This window comes from Rhinocladiella mackenziei, assembly GCF_000835555.1.
Source record: "Rhinocladiella mackenziei CBS 650.93 unplaced genomic scaffold supercont1.6, whole genome shotgun sequence".
Taxonomy (NCBI): Eukaryota; Fungi; Ascomycota; class Eurotiomycetes; order Chaetothyriales; family Herpotrichiellaceae; genus Rhinocladiella; species Rhinocladiella mackenziei.
Genome location: NW_013550599.1, coordinates 2,467,576 through 2,491,686, shown reverse-complemented (window position 1 = coordinate 2,491,686; position 24,111 = coordinate 2,467,576). Strand labels below are relative to the sequence as shown.

The 24,111-nt window shown below is 50.8% G+C and overlaps 9 protein-coding genes across 9 annotated transcripts; 4 read left to right on the top strand and 5 right to left on the bottom strand.

The window, feature by feature from the left end:
* Positions 1-600: 600 nt before the first annotated feature.
* On the top strand, positions 601-2,293 carry Z518_08681 (uncharacterized protein; the record flags this gene model as incomplete). Its single annotated transcript, XM_013414421.1, has 3 exons — positions 601-657; positions 719-749; positions 810-2,293. 3 exons carry the CDS (start codon positions 601-603, stop codon positions 2,291-2,293), a joined length of 1,572 nt encoding a protein of 523 aa, XP_013269875.1.
* A 256-nt stretch (positions 2,294-2,549) lies between these two features.
* On the top strand, positions 2,550-4,191 carry Z518_08680 (uncharacterized protein; the record flags this gene model as incomplete). Its single annotated transcript, XM_013414420.1, has 2 exons — positions 2,550-2,702; positions 2,767-4,191. The coding sequence occupies 2 exons, from the start codon at positions 2,550-2,552 to the stop codon at positions 4,189-4,191; spliced, it is 1,578 nt and encodes a 525-aa protein (XP_013269874.1).
* Positions 4,192-6,403: 2,212 nt separating this feature from the next.
* Positions 6,404-8,914, bottom strand: Z518_08679 (uncharacterized protein; the record flags this gene model as incomplete). The annotated part of the gene is made up of 2 exons (XM_013414419.1): positions 6,404-7,921; positions 7,973-8,914. The coding sequence occupies 2 exons, from the start codon at positions 8,912-8,914 to the stop codon at positions 6,404-6,406; spliced, it is 2,460 nt and encodes an 819-aa protein (XP_013269873.1).
* A 2,304-nt stretch (positions 8,915-11,218) lies between these two features.
* Positions 11,219-12,574, bottom strand: Z518_08678 (uncharacterized protein; the record flags this gene model as incomplete). Its single annotated transcript, XM_013414418.1, has 1 exon — positions 11,219-12,574. One exon carries the CDS (start codon positions 12,572-12,574, stop codon positions 11,219-11,221), a length of 1,356 nt encoding a protein of 451 aa, XP_013269872.1.
* Positions 12,575-14,204: 1,630 nt separating this feature from the next.
* Positions 14,205-15,635, bottom strand: Z518_08677 (uncharacterized protein; the record flags this gene model as incomplete). Its single annotated transcript, XM_013414417.1, has 2 exons — positions 14,205-15,452; positions 15,516-15,635. The coding sequence occupies 2 exons, from the start codon at positions 15,633-15,635 to the stop codon at positions 14,205-14,207; spliced, it is 1,368 nt and encodes a 455-aa protein (XP_013269871.1).
* A 571-nt stretch (positions 15,636-16,206) lies between these two features.
* On the top strand, positions 16,207-16,939 carry Z518_08676 (uncharacterized protein; the record flags this gene model as incomplete). Its single annotated transcript, XM_013414416.1, has 2 exons — positions 16,207-16,242; positions 16,355-16,939. The coding sequence occupies 2 exons, from the start codon at positions 16,207-16,209 to the stop codon at positions 16,937-16,939; spliced, it is 621 nt and encodes a 206-aa protein (XP_013269870.1).
* Positions 16,940-17,355: 416 nt separating this feature from the next.
* On the bottom strand, positions 17,356-19,593 carry Z518_08675 (uncharacterized protein; the record flags this gene model as incomplete). The annotated part of the gene is made up of 6 exons (XM_013414415.1): positions 17,356-17,736; positions 17,790-18,679; positions 18,730-19,046; positions 19,092-19,163; positions 19,229-19,363; positions 19,421-19,593. The coding sequence occupies 6 exons, from the start codon at positions 19,591-19,593 to the stop codon at positions 17,356-17,358; spliced, it is 1,968 nt and encodes a 655-aa protein (XP_013269869.1).
* Positions 19,594-20,111: 518 nt separating this feature from the next.
* On the bottom strand, positions 20,112-21,421 carry Z518_08674 (4-hydroxyphenylpyruvate dioxygenase; the record flags this gene model as incomplete). Its single annotated transcript, XM_013414414.1, has 2 exons — positions 20,112-20,701; positions 20,752-21,421. The coding sequence occupies 2 exons, from the start codon at positions 21,419-21,421 to the stop codon at positions 20,112-20,114; spliced, it is 1,260 nt and encodes a 419-aa protein (XP_013269868.1).
* Positions 21,422-21,853: 432 nt separating this feature from the next.
* Z518_08673 (uncharacterized protein) lies at positions 21,854-22,567 on the top strand (the record flags this gene model as incomplete). The annotated part of the gene is made up of 1 exon (XM_013414413.1): positions 21,854-22,567. One exon carries the CDS (start codon positions 21,854-21,856, stop codon positions 22,565-22,567), a length of 714 nt encoding a protein of 237 aa, XP_013269867.1.
* Between the last annotated feature and the right edge of the window lie 1,544 nt (positions 22,568-24,111).

Genomic DNA, 24,111 nt, shown 5'->3' with positions numbered 1-24,111 from the left:
GCCCCCGCCGGGGGGGGTTCTTGGGCGAAGAGGTGCGACTTGCGACTTGCGAGGGGGGAGGTTCAAGGGCATGGTCCTGGGATCTCGCCCACCACGCCTCTAACGGGCTTAGGTCAGTTGCGGTCAAATCCCAAGCATTGGCTCATTTCCTCGACCAGCGGTGCGCCCGCGCTTGTGCCTGCTCTCGGAGAATCATTCTGAGTCGTCCAGTATTTTCATTGTCCATCAGAGGCGGGCGCCTAGGGGCCAGTGAGACTCTGAGACACGTCGACGAATTGCTTTGCGAGTACAATCGCCCTCTGCGTTGTTTGCGTCCGACTAGTCGATGGCATGCATCAATCTCCATCCATTGGCACCCTCACCTAACCGCAATCCACCAAGTCAGAAAAATTTTTGTGACTTATCATTGTTCCTCCCCCAAGGCCCAACGCTGTCCGGAGACTATCATTGGCTCGAGACCGGAAACTTCTCGGAGATCCAGATTTTTCCTTTCACAGAGTTTCCTTAGGCCATTTTCGTACTAGTCAGTAACTTTTTGAATCAGCCTTCGCACGGTGCCCAGCTTCACAATTGTCTGAGCCGTTCCCGGTTCTGGTCATTATGCCTAAGCCCAAAGCCTTCCTCAAGCAATCCAAGGCGAAGAAGAAAGCAGAGCAGGTGAGGCTGAGCTCAACACAGCCTGGCGCTGGGATCCGGGAAATACTGATGAATCACCCAGGTCTTGGAGACAGCCGATGACTTCCAGGCCGGTCCGTCCCCGCGAAAACACGTCGTTCTTTGAGAGCATAATCACTTACATCTCTTTTCAGCTGGAGTGGACTTCGAAGAAGCGGCCGGAAAATGGAGAGCGGGGGATGCTGTCAAATCGATGCGGTTCTTCTCTAGGGCGATTGAGGTATATGATCAGGGGTTGACAAAGTTCCCCAGTAGTCTTGACCTTGCATACAACAAGTCGGTCTCCGGTGTCCACCATCCATCGCTCCTTTGCTGGTTATTTGGGGACGAACTGACATTTTCCAGAGCAAGAGTTCTTCTCGAAATGGGAACCGACCCAATTCTCGCGAATCAATTGCAAATCCCACTCCTGGATGTGCTGCAACAGGCCCTAGATTCGCATCGCTATGCCCTCAGTCTCGACCAGGAGAATCCAGACACTCTTTTCAACACTGCCCAGGTCTTGACAGCCATTGCCGAAGCTTATGCCAAAGACCCTAATCGAGCGGACCAAGATGCCTTGCAGCCCCTTGAAGAGGCTTTGGAGCTTCAAAATCGGTGCTTGGCTATCCAAGAGCTCAACCTGGAGGAGTTCGTCCAGCGGCGTAACGAGGCGGCCGCTCAGATAGCCTCAGCCAACTTGAACTCAGAGCCTTCCGAACCTGTACCTACGAAGTCTGATGAGAACCATCACCCTTCAGCGAGCGACACTGAAGATCAATGGGTTTCAATTGTCGAACCAGTGACAAAGGACACTCTTATTGAGACTATCCTAGCCGCGCTTGCAACTCTGACAACCCTCTGTAGTGTTTTGGGATCTTCAACCGCCTCAGCTCCGTCATCGAGCCTGGGTTGGATCGAAGAATTTTCTTCAACATTGATCAACACCAAGTTGCCAGTTCTTCTCGAAGATGCAGAAGCAGAGAGAATTCAGGAAGTCGTATTAACACGGGCCATTTTTGTCTCGGCTTTGCTTGAAGCAGGTTACCGGTTGGGGTCCATAAACCCGAACACCTATAAGCGAGAACGAGACGAAGCATTTCGGGTTCCCGAACTGGACCTGGAGAAGAACTTTGCCGCCTTGGTCGCTAACGCGAATAGTCTTATGTCATTCAATGCTGCTCTTGCGGACGATGATTCGTCCAATGCTGTGTCTCTGGCATCTCAAAGATGGAATGCTTTATCTGCAGCGATAGCCAATATGGCCGCCGCTTCTAAGATCTCGGGTCCGGTCCCCGAGGACATCGCTGAAACTCACTTTATTCGTGGGAATTGCTCACTTTTGCAATATCAACTAGGTCAGCCCCCAGTATCGTACCAACCATCAATGGGAAATGCGACCCAACTACTGAAGAATGCGGACATCTTCTACCGCAATGCCACTAAGCTGTACCAAGACAATGAGCAAAAGGCCGTTTCTCAGCTCAGGGCTGTCGTCTCTCAGGCTTTGCTGGCTGGAAAGAATCCAATTTTCGCTACTGCTGAACACGACTGGGGAAGAGGCGGTGACTGGGCGAAATCGCAAATCGAAGATATGGTTGATGATGGACTCATATTGCCCACGCCTGACGTTCAGTGATATCAATATAGACGACTTCGATGTGACCTCTCAACCAAAATCGGACATTTCGAGGATGTGTGACGATCCTGACATTCACTGTCGATAAGATGTACGTACGCACTTGGCTCGCGACAAGCAGGTGAAGGAGCCTGGCTCTGACCAGAAGTGCGAGTGTAGCAGTATTCCAGACACGGACAGAAAACTCCTGCCTACTCCACCGTCGCATTTATGCTCTTATTTTCACTTCGACTTATCAGTTTCGCCAGTCATCAGTATGGTCCCGACGCCAGTACATATCAAGCATATTCGTGGCCCAGGTCGAAGAATCTCCTCTTACAAAGATGAGCTTGTCAAGGTTCAGAGCCTCTATCTCGATCGTCGATTCAAGCAGTGCATCGGATTGTGCGAACAACTGCAAAAGTCAGATGTAGGGCCATTCTCAAGCTACTTGGCGGTCACCAGGATATGGAAGAAGCTGATCGTCTTACCAGATTCACCCGCTCCATCAGGCTTTTCTCTGGTTCTACCATGCTATCTGCTACGAATCCATCGGTCTGATGGCACATGACTTTTCGAGCAAAAAGCTCCAGTTTCTAGGTTCAGCCAAGGAGAGTTTCATTTTGGCCCTACAGAGTCTACCATTGCCATATGTGTCCGCGGAAGGAGGACGGTACGAACAACCAGACCACTCTCCTCTGTCCCTGGTATTTGCGACTCCATGCGTACAACGGATGCCGGCAGAAGTCGGAGATGTGGCTTCCCCAAGCCTGCGCCCTGCAGAAATTGCACAGTCAATCTCAAGCGGAAGCATCTACTCGACCGAAAACGCCATCTCGGAGTCTTGTACCGCTGTCGATTCTGACGAGCCCCTGGCAGAAAATCTGCAAGCGACGTTCACACCTCGAACCCACATGGCGCAAAAGGAAAGCTCAAAATGCAACTATTCCACAACAACACCATGTACGCCCACGACGCACAAATCGCGACTCATTCAAAGCCTAAGCTCCACACATGTCCTGGCGGAAGAACTCGTCCCATCCCCTTTATTCAGCCGAAAGCCCAAACGAGCCCGAACCACTCAGCTGACGGCTCAAACGCTCTCTGATGGAGGGACACCCTTTCGAGTGAGCGGACAATCTCTTGGGGATCGTATGCCGGGCGGGACGGAGCAGCTTTGCCTGGATACAGAGTCTTCGGACAGCAGTCCCACTCTTCGTCAACTTCCTCCCCTGCCATTTAATCATAAACCAAGCTTCAAAATTCAAGGTGCCCGACTCGTCCAGATTCCTTCCCCTATGCGCCAGACTGCTGTTCAAACCCTCATTGCCAAATCTGAAGGCTTTCTGCCTTTTCCTCCGTCTCCACTGTTACAACCGCTACCCTGGACATCCCACGCAGACACCGAGACATTTTCAATGTCACCAGGAACCCCACGCTTCAAGCTCGTCCGTGACGCATTCAGTCCGAGTCTCCACAATGAGCATCTAGAAGGCTACCTCTCCTCGGTCGGTGTAACCACATACAATACGTCACTGGTGGATTTCCGGACCCAATTTCGCAAGCACATCACTTACCTGGATGAGGAAATGTGTCGTGTGCGGAAAGCACGGGGCGAGCATGCTGCAGCCAAGACACTCTCCAAGACTCGCCTTGCGAGTTATTGGTCATTCGAACACGTCGCTTCTGCGTCAAAATCCAAGTTTACAGAGACACAGCAGCATGGCCGGGGTTGTGGCCTGGGGGACAACGAAGATCCCCAAGTCAAAACAAAAAAAGAGAGAATCGAGAGATTAGGACGTAAAGGGTGGAGAGTTCGAAAAGAAGACCACGGATTCAAAGGAATAGAGTGGTATGAAAATCTTAGGAGCCGAGTAGAAGTCGAATTGGATCGGTATGCGATGAGAAGGTTCGAGTAAAGGCGAGCGTGACCTGTTTCGTGATCTGTTACGTGATTTGGATATTGGTCCGATGGAGATGTTCTCTTCGTTCTGCAACGGCGACGACCTTTGAACAACCCATGGGTGGTGGATTGTGTTCGGGGTACGATATACGCATTCGATTCCGTGATATTGGAACACGTGAAACGACGACCTACAAGGCCCAGTTCTTGTTCAAGGGCAAGGGTAAGCACACCAGAAGCAAAGAAAGGGCGCGACTCAGCCTCTATTCTAGATTGCTGGAGCAATATGGGGCGCACAAGCGTCACGCAATGCAACATGGGATGGCCTGGGGCGGATTGACGCTCAAAATAAAAAGTCCACAACCTCCGCCTCTGTCTCGTCAGCCTTGGAATTGCTTTTTCTCGACCCGGGAATTCTTCCATGTCGTCCCAACGTGCGGTACCTTCCCCCTGGTCCGTCTCCACCTTAACCTTGTAATTTAATCCCCCAGCGAGCTCTGGCAAGTGATCCTGGCGAGGGCAGAACGTGAATACAGTTGGGTACACCGACCGGGCATACCTTGGTTCCTGTTAGTAGAATGAAAATAAGGGCTGTAGTCCACCAGAAATTCAATCCTGCCCACAGTACTCTACGCCTCTCACCCCAGCTTTCTCTTCTATACGCTTTTCTACACGACATAACTTTGATGCTTTCTGAAGGCTGCGTCCTTTGTCCCTTCCCCTTCACCAAGGCTGAGCCTTACATATAAATTTTCGCTTCATGGGAGCATCTCTCATTCGCGAATCCAAACTCAAACATACTATTGCAAGGCTGACGTTACGTAAAGGTTATTCAATGCTGATGAGCCAATGGCAACCAATGAACGCTCGGCGTGCGTGGGGGACTGGAGGGCAGCAAGAGATTCTAGCCCCGGTCCTTGGCATCGCCTCTACACGAGGACAACATTCTTCCATGTGCTCTTAAATTAGATGAGACGTTTACAAGTTCATGTCGACAGCGCTTTGAGATCTTTGCCTTTGAGAAGTTTGCATACCACGAATAATAATAATAATAATAATAATAATAATAATAATAATAATAATAATAATAATAATAATAGGACCCGAGCCGTTATTTTTCTACCATTTGACCACTAGGAATGCTCTCCTGCGAGCACTAAACTATATGTCGAACTGGACTGCCTCTAGCTTCGTAGTAGACCTTCGTAAACTCTCTATCCGCCTCTGGGTTTCGCCTGTTTGATCTAAATCCAACTCTGTTCTTTCTGGACACTGCTCACCGATATCGCCATGGATCATTGATCATAGGATAGACTGACTGGCAAGAGGAAGTCGGATGTGAAGAGAGAGGAGGAAACGGATGGAATGTACAGTGGAGGAAACCAGGACCGGGATCACGGCACAGCACCGCAACGGTGAGTCATAGACATCTACGGATCTGGATAACTAATGAGCTCAACAAAACAGTCCGATCTTGTCGGAGTCATTGTCGCAGTCAGGCTGAGGACAGTCATCAATCAGACCACCTGCATATGGGCTACGTTGATGAGAAGGTAAGGAGGTGTGAGAGCAACAGCAACGGGATGAGTCAATGACCATTCTCTCTCAGCAGGGCGATCAGCAAGAGGAAAAGGTGGAGTGTTATATGATTGTGAAGAGATGATTTGATTTGTATCTTTACCACAGTACCCGATAGAACAGACCCTTGTAGCCGACAGCAATTGATACTGATAAAGAGGACAACGACGAGCAGACATGCTAGATGAGTGATCCTCTTCTCCATGTCCCGTCAACGTAATTACATCCTTTCCAGTCACCTAGAAAATCAACTCGCAGTGTCCCCTTGATTTGGTGTCCCAAAAAAAAAGGGGGGGGAATCTCATCTCCCTTCGTCTCCTATAGTGTCAAGCTGTTCTCCTCGGTCTTCCTTGCACACACTCAAGAATTGAGAGGACAATCAAAAATATTCATCACTTCGTCATAAAAGTTTTCATTCATCAATCCTCCCTTCTCTCTGATTCTCGACACCTCCATCTTTTTTTTTTTTTTTTTTTTTTTTGGTGACTGAAGACGGGTGGAGTAGTGCAAATGAAAATAAAAGACAAAAACCCGCAAAACACGCTCAAATGTACATGGCGGCAGGGTGGTGCAATTTTCAATTCCCAATCCGCGTAAAAAATGTCAATCCTGAAAGAATTCTTGTTGCCAATCTAATGCTTTCTAGTGGTTCATTCGTAGTCAATAAAGTCGCTGTCATTCCAGGCGGGATCAAGCATTGGATCATTGTCAAGTGAAGCAAATATCTCAGGCCCACCAGGGAACAGAGTTGCCGTGGCAGCAGCTGGGTTCGAAAAGGCATTGCTACCTTCGCCTCCAAATAATGAGAAATCCCCTGAAGGGAAGTCCGGCTCCTGGACCAGGAGAGGGGCATCACCGAAAGATTGCCCAGATGGGACAGCTATCATAGGAGATTGGTCGGAGATGGAGGGGTTGCGAGAATGAGGTTGAAGGAAGGAACCCGGAGTGGGCAGGCCAGAATTCCAAGTGGTTGGAGGATTGCAATCCATGGTAATATCCATCGAATTGTCGTAAGGAGATGGCTCCGTGATGTTGCTATAAGCCGGTGTGATCGGCGTGGACATCATGTTGTGAGGGGTGATGGGAGTGGTGTTGGTAGGAGAAATGTATGCCTGAGCAGGTTGATAGTTCTGGTTGAATGGAGTGGCATTGAAGTCGAAATCGTCCGTCTGATTGTACGACACGGATGGAGTCGTACGAGGGAAGATCGGGTTCGAGTAAGTGACCGGAGCGGACTGATAGTTATCGAAGTTGTTCAGTGGCTGCTCGAAAGGTGTCATAGAAGCGCTCCCGGCGATGCTGCCTGCGATGGAGCTTCCGTCGTCCCAGGTTCTGATGGAAACGGCAGGACTTGGAGAGTAGTCCATGCTTGGAGTGCGAGGAGTCTGGGCCGGTGTCATCTTGGTGGTGGAAGTCGCCTTGTCCTTGCCCTTGGCGCGCTCGTAATGCCAGCCGTGCTTCTTCTCCTGGTGCTGTTTGCAATTGCTCTCACGCTTGGTTCGGAACTCGCAGAATTCACACTTGTAGAAGAGAGGGTCTTTCGCGTGCTTGTCGTTGTAGTGACGTTCACGCTCCTTCTCGGTGGGAAGACCCAGTTCGTGATATTTGCAGCTCTCCTCGGGACATTTGAAGGGACGAGAATGAGTCTTCTCGTGCTTGGCCAAATCGCATTTTCTGGTGAATATCTTGTCGCATGACTTGTCGTGGCATTTCATCTCGACGATCTCGGGAATATAGCCCTTCTTCCTTCGGGCCATGGATCTGGCGACGTCTTCGTCCAAAGCGTCGCTGCTGGATCGCTTAATGCCCGGTGTGGGGACATAAGGCAGGCCAGTTCGGAGGGAAATTCCTTTGCCGTTCTTCCAGCGAACGAGTTCAGCTTCATTGCCGGTCTCACCGAGACCACCCTCAAGGGTGACCTCGTCGTCGATAGAGTAGGCCATTTCGTCGTCTTCAGCAGGACCGGCCTGCTGAGCGCGATTGGAGGAACCGATATGAGAAGCTAGTCGATTGACCTGTTGGACGAGATCAAGGAAGTATCCGTTGTCGTAAGGACGATCAGCGGCACGTCGTTGATCCGATTCCGGGAGATGTTGGTAAGTATCAACGACGAGCTGAACCGTAAATTCACCAAAGACCCGGTAGAGTGGCCGTGAGATGGCAAGTGTCTGGCGCAGGATGTCAGACTCTGGTAGACGTTGGGACGCGAAGGTGCTTACCAATGGCTGGAAGATTAGGCTCTGTTCGAGATCACGCAAGCATCGGATGGCCTTGTTGGCCTTGCAACCGAGGGCAGTAACAAGAGGATGAAGGATCTCAAATCGATCCTCCCGGAGGATGGGGGTGATGATATATTCCTTGATCTTGTTTCGGGCCCAGGGGCTCAGAGGAGGATGACGAGCAGCCGTCCGGGAAGTTGGAGGGGCGATGCTTCGTGTGATAGCGGTGGTGGAAGTCCTAGATGAGGGGTGACCTTCTCGTGGCCTGGCGCGGCGAGATGTCGATTCTGGCGAGTCAGCTTCTGTGGTGGGATGGTTAACAATGTCTTCACACATCAAGACGCAGCGGGCAATCCAACCTTGAATCAAGTCTTTGACAAGACCGTCTTCTTCGGAGGTGTCTCCCACAACCTTCTCGACTGAGTCACTAACGGAAGTACCCAGCCCGCTATCTCTGTTCGACAACAAATCCAAAGCTCTTTCGAATGACTTGGCGAGACCCTTGTCACTGGCCGGACTGATCGATGATCCCAATCCTTCATCCGACGGGAGCGAACCGCGACAAGCCTTCACTTGCTGCTCAAAGTTCTGGGCGGAAGTTCGGCGACTGGAGGACTTCTTCCCACGTGCGCCGGAGAATGTTTGCTCGAAATCGGCGATGGACTTGGCGACGTCCTCTTTCTCCGACAGCCAGCTAGTGAGAGTGGACTGAGAGCATGTTGGGGATCGACGAGTCAGGTGAGGAATGCTCAGGACTGGATCATCGACCGTGGACGGCGAGGATGAGTAGTGGAACGTGGCGCCCTTGGACATCCTACGAAGAAGACATTCTGATGACGCCGGCGAAGCGGGTGGTGACAGAGATAGGTTCTTGGTGATGAGTCGAGGGGTTCGACGGTGAGCAAAGGGAGTAGGAGGAGGTGGCATAGAAGAGGAAGACATGGTTGGTATATGAGAGTCTCACACAAGCCAGGGGAAAGTTGCAGATGACACGCAAGGTGCTAGCTTAGACTTTAGCATGCGGCCTATTGGTTGATTTTGGGCAGTTTCCAGTGGCTTATGACTCACCCGTGCCAATGGATATGAACCGAACAGACTTTAAAGATTTTATGAAGCGAAGTTCGACTTTTACTCACAAATTATCGTGCTGATACCTGTTATGGTCTGGTATTGAGGAATTCCGTTCGAGAACGCCGTGCTAATGCAGCCCGTGGAGTTTATTGCAGTCCTGAAAGGTTCGCTTGGTATCGGGCGCAGGATGATATTCCACAAGATATCATGAACGGTGGTCGAAGGGGAAACTGTAGCCCGGGGGAACGTGCTGAGTAGGATCTCCGGGCAGTGCCAGTGGGTCGGAAAGTATATACCCCGCGGACAGAAGGTGATAGGGTGGGCTGTTTCGAGGAGTGCACAGTTGTTCGGTAGGCGAGTGAACAGAGGTGTAACACAATTTGAAGTGGGTTGCGGGTAGAGGTGAGGTTGAAGTTGAGATAGAGCAGGATGAGGATACGGATGGACGAGATACACCTGAGGCCAGCGTGGCGACAACCCAGGCGTACAATTGTCTGGAGGAGGCGAGCAGTCCGGAAGGAGAAGTGGTCGTGACCGTGTAAGGTCGAGGATTGAAGATGGTGGTGGGAAGAGGAGGAAGAATGAGTCGAAAGAGTGAATGGTGATTTGGGTGAGTCGCGGTGCTGATGATGGGCACTTGTGTCAACCTGGTGCCTATTTCTGCCAAGGCACTTGTCCCGGGAGGTGTTAGGCGGACAGGGATGCGCGACGCCCTGCGCTGTACCAGTCGGTCTTTTGGCTTTCTCTGCGCTTCCCTCCCGGTTATGGCGCGGGCGGTGCAAAGCAAGTGGTACTATAATATGTGTCTGTATGTACGGGGTGTTGAAAAAAAAAAGAGATCCCCAAAGATACCCACACCGGTAGTAGATGGGTATCTCTCATCCCCTGGCTCTCTCGGTCTTTACCCTTCTGCCATCGGCCGTAACTCTTCGGACTCCCGTGCTGCTACAGTACCACCACCGTTCTCAGGTGTCTATTTCTTGTTTTTGGCATCCAAAGGAGACCTCACCCCTGACGCTGCATGATGAGACTCTTCGCGTAGAGGATTCATCCTGCAGCACCCATTGCCCCCAATCCTGCAAAAGACCGACAAAAGATTCCCAGTCCGGCGCTGTTGACACATTCCCAAGGCCTCAGACTACTGCTTACCAAATAATACAAGACCCCACGAGGAGGTGGAAACGCAAGAAAACTCAAGCCTTACAAAGCGCCTGTCCTATGCCCCATCCAGACTAGGCCTTATGGTGTCCTGGTCACGTGCCGCGGCTCCCGGGTCAAAGACCCCCCGTTCCAAACTCGAAGATCATTTTTGGTCCGATATCCTGATCGCTGCAGCGAGAATACCAAAATGGTTTCAGGACAAGTCCATCTTCTTTCCATATGCTGACGCTGAATCGCTTCAAACATGTTAGAAAACAGGCCCCGTGCCATTTCGCCCGAGATGCGTCATGGGAACATGGAACGCCTGAAGTTTCTTGCAATCGACTATCAGCCAACCGCAGAGTTTCTACCAAGACCAACCTTGCATACACCGGTCAACTATTTCCCATGCTTCCGTCACATCCTTCTGAGTCTTGTTCACGGAGGAGTGGATCTCAATCAGTCGAAAAATGCCAGAGTGGCGAATTCACAAGACAAATCCACGATGACTGCCCCGTCTGTTGAAATTTCAGTGGTCCACGGAACTCCCAAGTCCTGTCGCGTCGCGATATTTTCTGAATCCGGAATCGCCTATTGGCGTTCCGTGCAAAAGCTTGACATCTTTTTGCACTACCCACAGCCACTTGATAGGCGGATCCCAAAGACCGACCGTTCGTTTGACCCACGTTCGGCTGCTCGTTCCTCAGGATGCCTCTGCTGCTGCGGGTGAGGCTTTTCCTGTTTGGTGGATTGAGTCATGGCTGTGCTCGGTAAGCCGTGGAAGCCAAAAATGCCTTGCCTCGTATTCGTAGCCAATCAGCTTCCGTCATTCTTCCACAGTCAGCCTCCTGTCCGGGCTGCTGCCCAATCACTGCACGGTGTTCACATGATCCCCGCAGATGATCGTGGCTTGGGACTTGGAGGACGGGCCATTTATGTGTTGCACTCACGTGAAGATATGAAGATCATGCATGGGAGGAGCGTCTGGAGCTCTGTGCCTGCATTGGAACTTGTGGTCATTATGCTACATTTGGATCATCTGCCAAAAATCCACCCTCCAATCCCCAAAATGCCTCCCTCGTCGCTTTGAGAATCCATGCTCCATTTTCTCCTGGGGTCGCACCCGAGATCTGTTCTATATCCAGCTTGGAACATCTCCATGCCAGCCCACCCGATCATTGCCGCATTGTCCGTGCAGAGCTCGACCGGCGGGAAAACCAACCTCACTTGCTCAAATGATCGCAGATCGAGCATTTGGCGTAGATAATACCGTAAAAAAGTATTGGCTGCCACTCCTCCACTCACCACGAGGGTAGGAATCTCCACTCCATGACCTCGGAGCTGCTCCAATGCAATGATCGTTCGCGAGCCCAGATGCTCGAACGCGGCACCCAGAGTTGCCCGAGCCAATAGTATCCGCTCCTCCTCGTCCATCAAACTTTTCCCATTACGCCGCACGAGCTCCTGAACCTGGCTCCCAATGCCTGAGAAACTAAAGGCCAGGTCTCTTGTCAGGGCCAAAGGCGTTCTGATCGTCCACCCAAACCTGTTGAGAGGCTTGTTGCATTCTTCCTGGCGACTCCGAGGCACATTCCACATGGTGAACTCTTCGGGTGTCTGAAAAGCATACTCAGAGAGATATTTCCCGTATGCAGTGTCTGGTGTCCCTCGTTGCAGGTCTTTTGGTAATATGACACGTCCGCACTTGTCCAACTCATCCCCAATGGCTGTATCTGTTGTTGTAGCTAAGACCGAATGTTCCACCAGCCCTTTCGAGTAGAGGAGCATTGTATGACCGCCGCTGATCAACAGGGTCAAGAATGGAAACGCGGGGTTGAGAGGGTTCGACGTGCCATATTGGTCTCTTTTCAGAGCATCAACAAGTCTCGGTGTCAAAGCATGTGCTTGCATATGGTGCACTCCGACCATGGGGATTTGCCATGCCGTCGCGAGCCCTTTGGCTGTGCTTAATCCAACGCCCAGGTTGCTAGACATTCCTGGCCCTCGAGTCACCGATATCAAATCGGGCTTTTGTTTGATTGTTCCATCTCGAAGCCAGACTCTGCTGGACTCGGGGAGAGCTTCGTCCGCGTCTGGGAGAAAGGGTAGAGACTTCTCGATCAGGTTCGAGAGATTGGTTTGGTGGCTGTCCAGAGCTTCGGGTGGGAAGATGCCGCCTTTGCCGGTGTTCTTGACAGTGATCTTCTCATTGAAGTACTGCCTCGCTCTTGCAAGCTGTGGCCCATTTGTTTTTGACAAGATTGACACGCAAGTGTCATCACAGGAAGATTCAATCGCCAGGGTGAGGAGGTTGCGCCGCAGTCTCAGCGTGATACTGGATCGCTGACATATTACGCAAATATGTTTCAGTTGAGAAGGACCATGCAGCATCGACGCGGATGAATGCAATGATCGGACTGCGTTCCGATCAAGTCTGCATATTGCGTTGCTGCAAATGATTTGTTGTTGAAGTGGTGCACCAAAAATACGGAAAAGCAGATTGCTTTACGGTGAAGTTCACATTGCCGGACCGTAGTCCTGATCCTTAGCCTTGTCACGCCCAAGGCTGAGGACTTTCTTTAGCGAAATGGTATGAGGGCACTAACACCCCGTCGCGCTCACGGTCGACACCATCCGTACCAAACACAAGTAGCACATCGATGATCGGGTCAACGTCGACCATCGCGACAATCAGCATCGGCTTCACTACGAGCTTTTTATCACAATCCGCCTCAAGCACTAGCATCTTCTCTACCTCATCTCTCACATCTTCGGCCTCCTCCTTATCTTCTACTTCATCATCAGCATCAATCCCGACTCGTGCCACAGTCGCAACCCCCGCCACCAACCCCTGCCATCACTGGAACAACTTCAACAACAACAATATCCCCCACCTCTTCACCCACTCCTTCATCCACTGTCTTTGTAATATCTATATTGGTTGCACCCCTGAACTTTCCTCAGGCCGCCTCACGTCTTCCTCAACGACAAACTTCCCCCTCATCATCACCGCGTGTCTGAATATCTTGCCCTTAATCCCTCCCCCTCGCCGGTCTCGAACACAGCCTCGAATGCTTCTGTGGCAGCGCTCTCCTAGCCAATAGCCTCCAAACACCCCCCGGCTGCACAATGCACTAGCCACTGGCCCTAGCGACCAAAATGAACAGGCGACATCCAAAGTCAAGCTTCTGGAGTCGGTGAACAAAACTGAATTCAATGAGACTGAAGACATCGTTCGACGTGGATGCCCAGCCAATGAAATATCGCTTGTGTAAAACATCCTTGACCACCCGGTTCCTTCCCAAAGTCCCGGCTTCATTTCAACTATCTTATATTTTTTTGGGCCATCGGAAAATGCAAGTCTAGCCATCTTAGAAAGAAAGAGATCAGCTCATAGCAGAGCTGTTGAAGTCGATCTTTTCTACTTGCAATCGGCAGAGATTGTCGACTTGACAAGGTTGTAGTTGGCCCAAGGGAAAGTCCTATGTAGGCATGGGGTCTCGTTCACTGGCATACCTGCCTATATCCAAAGACCAACGGGGTCCTCAGTCCTATATTTGGATGGCATTTGTTATGATATTGATTCCCTTTTTCCTAACGTGCGAAAAAGCCATTCTGCTATCCGCTAACCTCACATGACGCCTTTGCTCCGACTATTCGGACGTCCGCTCTCATCGCCAGCTTAATTTAGAGTATGACGATTAAGGTGTATGTATAAGTACGTTGAAGAGAAATGAAAGTTTTGGGGGTTGGGGGGCTCGTCGTAATGGGCTATTGGCCGCAGAGGCCATAGGAAAATGGATGTGTGGAGGGGTGTATGGGACTGGATATTTTGAGGATACTCCACGCGGTTGCGCATGGCGTTTTCAGTTCCTGCTGCTTCGGCTTCAGCTTCAGCTTTGATTAGAAACCGTTTGGTCCCAGTGAACCGCCATCCACATATGGCCAGCCTATCCAATGCTGTGTGAAATCACTCAAGCATTGCTTTGCCTTTCGCTTTGCCCAGCATGCACGCCTGTACCTACAGGTCTCCATCTGCCTCAACATCCCCTCCCTCATCATCTTCCGGTAACTCAGAGAGACACGTATCGACGAGGGTCATCAGTTCGTCCACGTCAGGACGTTCCGATGGTTCCACCTGGAGACAGCGTCTCACAACCTCCCTGGCCGCTGGATGCGGATAGATCCTCTCTCCGGTGGCAGGCTTTCCTGCGGAGACGTTGACGTCGCCATTCGCTGACTGAGATTGAGATCCGGATCTCTGAGGTGGATGCATTTTGTCCTTCCCTTTGGTGGCATTGCCTTCGCCAGGCCACCGCCAGTCGCCACCCAGAACGCATATTGAGAGTGAACCACCCGTCTCGTCAGAGCGGGCTTCAAACGGTGATTTACCCACCAGGCACGCATACATCGTGCAGCCTAGGGACCAAATGTCCACTTTTGTATCAATTACGCTACCGGTCTTGACGTCGAATAATTCGGGAGCCCGGTATGGCATGGTGGAGTGTTCGGCGGCCGTGTCCTGGACGGCAATCGCAAGACTTCGGCTCGTGATGGGTGTAGGGCTCGGGGCAAGACTTCCCAGGTCCATTAAGATGGGTGTACGTCCGTCGTCGTCGATCATGATGTTCCCCGGCTTGATATCTCGGTGAGCATAGGCGCTGCTTTCTCCTGGCTGTTTTCCTTCTTGGGCACGAGTCACTTCGCCATCAGGCATCAGGGGTTGTTCTTGCTCCTCGGCGAGTTCCTCTTGATGTGTCTGTTCGGCGGTCATGGATCGTTTCTGGGCGCGAGCTTTCCGACGAGCGGCGTCGGCGTCTTCGTTTGCAGCTTCGTCACGGATCGCTTTCGCCGCGGACCGGGATGGAGTATTGCGAACTCGATATTGATGCATGGCTTTGAGGCCTTTGCATACTCCGAGCATCAGTTGCATCAGCCGTCTCTCCCCGAACCGAGTATGGTTGACCAGATTCGCATTAATCATATCTTGTAAATTTCCTCGTCGGTAGTAAGGCAGTAAAATGTAGACCGTCTTGCTTGCAGAGCCAGTCTCCGCCCCGATGCCGGACACTTTCGTAGTCGAGTCATTTTGGACAGCATGATCAATACTGTGAATTATATTCGGATGCGGAGCAAACAGAGAGTATGCTTCCACCTCTTTTAGGGCTTGTGATACGGATTCCTGTCCGAAGGGGCAGCGGATTTTTTTCAGCGCATACAATGCTGAATCGGAGGTATCTTGAACTAAGTACACATAGGAGAAGCCGCCCTGTTGAGGGAAGTAGGTTAGTTGTCGGACGTTAGAATGCGCCTTACGTTGGGGGATTCATACTTCGCCCAGGAGTCGTAACATGCGAAAGCTTCTGTTGTTGATCTTTAATTGCGGAGTGTCCGGAAAGCAGCAGAGGCAGTTGGAAAGAGAGTAGAATATGTCGAGGATTGTTTGCGCCATGGTTGGCTAATTGGGGGTTGGAGTAAGCGCAGTCAGAATAGGATCGGGAACAGGGTTTGTCGGAGGAAATGATTCGCACGCCGAAGGTAGGCGATTCGAAGGCGATGGGACGGCCGGAAGATGGATTAAAGGTGCGAGATGCAGAGGCGTGTGTAATGGAGAAACAGGGACATGGAATTGTCGCTTGGGGGTTTGTTGGTACTGAGGTCCAGGAGTTGGAAGCATCTGACAGAGGGCATTGGAGGCCGCATTCGTACGGCTACCATCCAGCACGTGACTCGAGAGGCTGAGCAAATGATACGGCGGAGCAAACGGAGCACGTGTTCGTTCATTCACCTCCAGCGTCATCTCGTCCCGCAGCCTGCTAAGATCAAGTGAAGATAAACCGCCACTGTCATTTTAGAAGACCACACCTCTGCTTGGATGCCTCCTACTCCTCCAGTACTTTTTCCATAATCTGATACCGGTCTTATCGACAGATCCAGCTCATCTTCCATCAATCCTCGGCCTTTCTATACACGAGCGTGACTGGATTTGAGTTCCAAGGGTATTTTCTACCCTTCCGATCAAGATGTCGGGCCTTGAGAAGGCTCTTTTTAACCTCAAGGTACTTGCTGCTCGTTGATCCCACAAGAGTCGGCGCATTCCCAACGGCTATTCCTCTACCAAACCATTCTCAACCCGCAAAAAAACATCTGCTAACTTTCCCCTCTTCCCAGTTCACCTCTAAACAACTAAACCGACAAGCCGCAAAAGCCGACCGAGATGCCCGCACCGAACAGGCCAAACTGAAGAAAGCCCTCACCCAAACCCCTCCTCAACCACAAATCGCCCGTCTCTACGCTACCAACTCGGTTCGCAATTCCCAGCAGAGAATTCAACTCCTCACGCTCGCAGCACGGATCGATGCCGTCGCCGCGCGTGTGCAGACAGCCATCACCATGCGGACAGTGACAGGATCGATGGCACAGACAGTAAAGGGCATGGACGCGGCACTCAAGAGCATGGATTTGGAGAAAATCGGAGCAGTGATGGAGAAATTCGAGTCACAATTCGAGGATCTCGACGTGGTTTCAGGCTACTATGAGGGTGTGGCTGGAGGAGTAGAGAGCCAGCAAGTGGGCGTCGAAGGCCAAGGGGAGGTCGACGCTTTGATGAATCGGGTCGCGGATGAGGCGGGTGTCGAGTTGTCCCAGGAAATGCAGCAGAAGGTGCCGGAGCATGAGCTACCGACGGCAGAATCGGCGGAGAGAGCGAAACTTGAGGAGGGCCTGGGAGACAGGCTGAGGGCGCTGAGAAATTGAACCGTACCCGATGTGGCTGAATTGGCTTTATGTGGCTTCCCTGGCGAGTTTTAAATGTTATAAAGGATGAATTATACGACGCAAGGCTGTAGTGTCAAAGCGTGCGGACAATGGATATGTCGTTTTGAGTATAGGGCATTCCCTCCGCTTCAGGGGATTCACCTCAGACCAAGATCATCTACTTCCATTTCGGTCAACTCCCGCTTAAACGGTATTAATGTCAACCCAATATGTTTGCCTGGAAAGTGCCCAGTACTCAACAACGTAAATGGTACATGGCTTGTCTGGCATTCCCGGTGTCGAGATCAGGGATTGCTTCGGATCCATTGAGATAAAAAGTTGAGGCCGAGTAACGCATATCCCAGAGCCGCTCACGTGAACGGCTAGACCATCAAAAAGATGCCGCGGAAGTTTTCTTAAAGGTGACCGCTGAACCAGACCTCTCGTTGCATTGACCAGGTAGACATGTCCGGCAGATTCGAAAAGTCTGCCATGTCAAATTGGAAAGAAGTATCTTCCCAGAAGTTCTCCGCCGGTCCTTCTGCCGTGCCACACGGTGGAAGAGCCACGGCCTCGGTCGGACGAGGCGTATCTTGATTCACGGGCGAGAGGAATTGAGTGTTGACGTTCAATTCGATGTCCTCGGACGTTCCGCCACTGCTGACCATTGGTGACGAGGAGACCGCATAGTCCAGCAAGTCCCACAGCAGCGAAGTCTCGACCTTGGGTGGCTGGATTATTTGTGTCGCTTCTATGCACGGCGCGGCGAATTGGGCCAGCTTGGAGAGTTTCGTAACCTATGGCAATGTCAGATGTACAGGCAGGTATAAAGGATTATAGCAGATCTTACAGTATGTGCAAGGTGAGTATGTTCATTCGCCATATTTTCAACGAACCGATGAAGGCGTTCGAAATCTCTCGACGCCCTTGCCGCCAAAGACGTATCCTTTGAGAACTGAAGGAAAAATTGCGCCGTGGCAATCATGGCAGCAAGGTGGCCGACAAAAGGGTCAAATACGACGAAATTCCTCTCCTCGCACAGCTCCACGATGCGAACGACCCACGCCGAATGCAAGACCGTCTGGTCTATTGCATGTTGAAGGAATGACGGGGAACGTAGTCTTTGGCGTCCGTGGATTCTGACAACGTGTAGAAAAGGATGATTCAACGTGCAATGGATCGTATGGTAGATACATTGCGTGAAGACCCAAGGAGCCCAGTAAGCGCGATCTTGAGCCAAATCTGAAAATGTTCTTTCATGGAACCTGGCATTTCTGAATCGATGGGCTTCCGGAAAGACCGTCTCGAATTGAGACATTTGCGACTTGATCTGCTGATAGGTTGAGTTGGCTCTCCAGGCATCTTCGAGATTGCCTTGTCTGATGGTCTTCAGGTACGACATCAGGCGACCCCAGGTTGATAACAGTTGCAAAGAATAGGAATTGATGCCATCGTCCTTTTCTTCTAGAATGCGAAGATCCTCGATCTCAGTCAATGGAAGCTTCCTTGGCTGCGCGGCACATTGGGGCATTTCAGGGAGAATGTCTTCGTCTGTGATAGCTGGCACGGTGCGGAAGCTGCTGCCGTGGATCCGATCGAGAATGAACAGACTCCAGATGCATCGGGACATGTCCGAGTTCCTGGTCTTGGATTTTCCGGTCTCGGATATGGACAGATTCGTACATATGGCCATTCTTGCTGCAATTCCAAGCGCCATCCAGGCTCTCACCATTTTCCCGTCTTCACTCGTTTGATCAGCTCCATTCTTCGTCCTAAAAAGTGTAACTGACCTGCAATCTCGCCAAGGCAAAGGAGACAAAAAGATTGAAGCACATCCAGAGACCCTGTAGGCTCGGCAATCTGAGTGAACAGTGCTGTGCGAGAAGAGGCTTTGTAGAAATCCACGGCCGTGGATTTGACATCTTTGAAAAAGTCATGGTTCGAAAATCTGACTGTCAAGGCCAGAAAGCTCCTCAACAAGCCCGGTGAGAACCTCGTCACTCGGAATGGTAATGTCTTGACGTCGAAAAGCGGCAAAGGCTGATCGGCTATCCTCTCGATGTAGACGTTCGCTAATGATTGGAGTACGTCGGAAGGGGGAATCGGCCTGAATGGTGTGAGTGGACCATCGAACATTTGGCTCTAAGCAAACCTTCGAAATGCATCAAAAGTAGATCCTTCAGTACGTGGGCTGTTATCTTCGTCAAACTGAGGTCGAGGCGGGCTGGGAGAGATATCTCGTAAAGGAACCGACGAAATCGGAGTGCTCCTGGAGGACAGCTGTCCTACCCGGTTTCCGACCAGCGTACTGCAATCTCAGCTCTTGATTCAATCCTCGGAGCGGAGCACACACTTGACAGCTTGCATGATCTGATCGACTCGTGCCTCCAGCCTGCGCACACGGTCTCCAGAGCCATCTCTTTCCTATCAACCATGTCAGCCATATATCCTGGGTGGATTACATTGGTAGCGCCGGCGAACCTTGGACATGCCAATACGAGATTCATTCTGAATCCGGCGGTCAGGTGCATCAGGACTCTTCGCATATGCGCATCTTTGATTGAGGCGGCTGCAGAAAGAACAGACAGGTTTCTCGCCCGGGCATTTTGTTTTCTTTCGTCTAGATGTCCCCTTTCAGCTGAAGCACTATGCATTTCGCGGGGCCCGAAAGACGTACCTGCAGGGGTCACATGCTTGTCGTGCTCTAGACCGCAGTGGAGAATTGTTGCCCATGCTCCATGCCCTTCCTTGTGCGAATGCTACGAGTTTATAAAGAGGAATGAGGAGCGGAGAAGTGAAAGAGGTACTTTGAATGTCGACTCCGCGGAAAAAGGTTTTTCCTTTTCCCCGAGACCTCAGGATGTACTCATCCTGTTGACTCTGTGCTCGTTAGTTTAGCAAGAATACGAAACAGGAACAATCTGCCCGATTGTTTGGTGCCTCTCATATGCAGCCTTCCTCGGAGGTTCCTTCTTCCGTTGAAATCTTAATACGAGGTTTCATCATGTTAGATGGACGATTGATGTCCTTGACCGGCCTGGAAATATCAATGGGAAATTTGTTGAGAATTAAGGAGAGCTTTGCAGAAGAATGAGAGGCTGAGGGAAACAGGCGATTTTCTCCCACACGATACGCTATACGTATGACACTAGTAAACTCGAGACGGACGATACTAAAGATTTCCTCGAGCCATTTGTTCCCTCTCAATGGCCTCAAAGAGCGACTTGAAGTTCCCAGCACCGAACCCCGAAAAGTTATTCCGTTGAATGATCTCAATGAAAACGGTGGGTCTGTCCATAAGATGCTTCGTGAACAATTGCAACAGATATCCTCCCTCGTCGAAGTCGATGAGGATTCCGAGGTCCTTGAGGGCCGCAAAGTCTTCGTTTAACTTCATCCCGGCGCTTTCAAGTCTCTTTGACATTGACTCGTAGTAGGTGTCCGGTACGCTGATGAACTCGATCCCTCGCTCCCGAAGATTGGTCACCGTGGTAATGATGTCGTTGGTTCTCAAGGCGATATGTTGGACTCCTGCGCCGTTATAGAAATCAACGTATTCTTCGATCTGTGATTTTTTGAGGCCCTTGGCTGGTTCATTGATCGGCATCTTGATGCATTCGTCGGGACTAGCCATAACGATCGACTTCAATGCAGAATAGTCTGTGCAGATGTCCTTGTCGTCGACCGACCAGAACCGGTGAAATCCAAGTGCTTTTTCATAGTATTCACAGGCAGCCTCCATTTCATCCCAATCCTGATTCCCTAGGCATCGTTGGTTTAGGTCTCACGGGAAAGGCAGGCACATAACTCACCAACACAATGATCGATCACTTCCAAATCGACCCGAGGAAGATACTTTGCGGTTCTCTCAACTTCAGTGACAGCTCGAAACCCAGGCATGAAGGCCCCTTTGTACTGATGACGCTCAATCAGAGTGTGAATCGTGTCACCGTACGTCCGTATCTGAGCATATTGAACCGCCCCAAATTCGTCGCTTACAGTCTTTGGTGGCTGGACTGAGTGGGCACCTCTTCCGACGGCTGCGTCGTACACGGCAGCGACATCATCAACCTCAAAAGCAACATCACGGACGGCGTCACCATGAGCCTTCAGATGGTCATGAATCTCGGTAAGCTGGCTCCTGTCCTCATCGGAGAGTGATCCAACCGTGGAATCTGGACTCTGCAGTGGCGAGGTAAGGACAAAGGTGACCTCTCCGTTGCGGACGACATGAGAAGCAAGCACTCTGGAGCCAGTCTCGAGTCCACGGTACGCTATTCTCTCAAATCCCATTCGAGAAATGTAGAAAGCGGCCGCTTGCTTTGCATTGCCCACATACCAGTGGACGTTGTCATAACCTCGATAGCTTCCCATCTTCTTGGCCGTCATTGGAAGTTTTTGTGCTTCCGGAGAACTGTTATGGAACGTACTGGCCAGATCGTGACTCGGGACGGGAGTAGGAGCAATTGCAATCGGCGCCATTGTGGTTTGACGATCCGAGAATTAGATGTTGTCTTATAGTGTAGCCAGTGGAAATAGGAGGGATTTCGGCCGCCTTTCAGCAGATTATGAATTCAAGAAGATGCAAGACTTGGAAGAGATACAGGAATCAGTTCAGAGTCGATCGGGATGTGAGGGATATGAATGCGAGAGACTGGATGTTACTATCCGAACGCGGGTATGCTCGCTTGTTTGCGTGCACACGGTGATAAGCGGACGGTCCGGGTCATATGAGCTTCCGGGTTTGGAGATAGGCTTGACGCTTTCCGGCAGTCTTGTCAAGGCCCCAGATGCTTAAGACCCGGGTCATCTCTACTGCCGTGCGGTTTGTGTTATCTGAAATTCTTCTGATCTGTTCTTGTAACTTGTCGCAATCGTGGTTGAGATCGCAGCGACCCGTCAATTTTCCGTGGCATGGAGAACTCTAAGTTGAGCAAGAATGATACCTCTGTCTTGGCGGCCCTTTTCGATCCAGAGTCATCCCTATCGGGAGTCATCCACGTCAACAATCATCTGCCAAAAAGCTCAGATACAAGAAGGGTAGAGCTGCTGCAAGAGCGAGAACGACAGGCGCTGAGATTGATCAACCAAGAGGCACCGGAACCGAGTCACATTGAAAAAGCCCTTTCCGAATTGACAAATATCATCAACGATGATTCTTCATATGCATCTGCTTGGAACAACCGGGCACAAGCACGCCGAATGTTAATCGACGACGAAAAGCTGAAAACAAACTCGAAGGCGGTCGCAGACATCTTGCACGATATCGCTCAAGCTGTTTCACTTGCAACAACGAGCAAGGAGATCGACGCCGTTTCAAGACTCGATGCGAAGGTCCTTGCCTCAGCACACACCCACAGAGGTTACTTGCTCCTTTTGGCCAGCAAGTCGGAAACATCCCGCAAGATGCTGGATGACGTGCCTAGTCTGAGAGGGTTATCAAGAGACGAGCTGGAAGGAACTGCGAGCCGAGAACTGGCTCTTGGTGGTCGATATGGAAATGAAACTGCTCGACAACTGGCGGTCAAGACTAATCCGTATGCGAAATTGTGTGGTTCGATCGTGAGGGAGGCGCTAACGAAGGAAATTTCGGACTTTTACCAACGGCAACCCAGAATCGTGAGGTAAACAGAACGTTGGCATAAATTCCAGGCCTTATTTCATATCTTTTCATGACATGGAACTGTTCTTGCCTATATTTTCCAATATTTGATTCACGTAGAGTGTATGGATGACTTGATATTCAAGGGCAAGGTTGAGATGGTACACAGCCTTCTTCCACGATTTCAATGAGCGATCCTTGAGCATACACGGACAGTCCTTGGACATTATCGCCGACGCTTGCTGGGTAGGGGCGAATGAGCCCGGGTGACCGAGGATAGCCGAACAGAAAGCCATTCCAAGAGTCTTCCTCTCACTGGAGCAAGAGACGGTCTCAAAGTGGGGACGGAAGATAAGCACGTGAGCGGACCGGCTCCAAGGGGAAGAAAATTCGAGAAGGGCGGGATTCATATGGTCAACTTTGAATTCCGGGATCTTTGAGGGGCCCGATGCTTCCATAATGCACCAACCCAAGGCTTTGAAAACTGTCATGAAGATGGTCAGCAACTCGACCTTGGGCAATCCACTCAAGACACCGCAGGATAAGAAGTTAAAATCTTTGCAAGACGATACCCACTTGGACGTCATAAGTTATGTATTTGTAAATGAATCTGGTCTTTCTGGAAAACCTTCAGGTTGACGAGTCTTGCTGACATGAAACCTGACCCGCAAGGATCCGGAAACGTCAACATCAGCCTTGGACAAACTCAAAACTTCCCTCTAGATGCTAGGAGGAAAATATAGCCTTTGTCTCGACGATGTAGCCGACAGAAATGAGGTGCAGCAATGCAACTAGTACCATATTTGGTAATTGGTATTGCTAGTAGAAATATTCCTAAACAGATGGGGTATGACAATGCAGCGGCAAAGCCCTTGCATCAGCAGCTTCGAGATTGACAACCCCGGCTGGTCATTTCAACCAATGGCAGAACGTGTTCGTACAATAGGGCCTCCTGTAGAGGCCACCTGGAGTAACCCTATGCCCAGATGCAATTCTTGAGCTGTATGTACTAGCCATGACGGTCACTCAGGCGCCCAATTGTTGGTCTGGCGTCTGCCGCCTGAATTGAGTCCAAGGTTTCTGTATGCTTTAGCCTAATGTTAGACCGCTTCATAGTGGAATCGTGATGGATTAAAGGTGCCAAAGCTAGGCAATGATCTAAATGACAGCGAAGTAGTCCATATAACATCGACTAATCACGCTTTGAGGAGGCATAAAAGCGAGCATACTCCTTGCGGGCGATTCGAAGGGTTGCCATGTTTGTATTGATGTAAAAGGTTGCCCCAGGACATCTTTGGGCTTGCTCACTTTGGAAGCTATGCAAGAGTCACCCTGTCATACCGAGATCGATTTGCTATTTGGGAGGCCTGATCGTATTCCACGTCAATTGTCTCCGAGTATAAATATGTTTCCGACGATGACGGTGAGAGAGAGATCTACTGTCAAACTGGGGGTGCAAACTGAGATGTATTGAATGCTCTGTCCCCTTGGCAACTGGTCCTGCCAGATTGCTAGTATATATACATGCTTGGTTGACCCCTTTTCTACTCCTATTCATACCCTATATCCT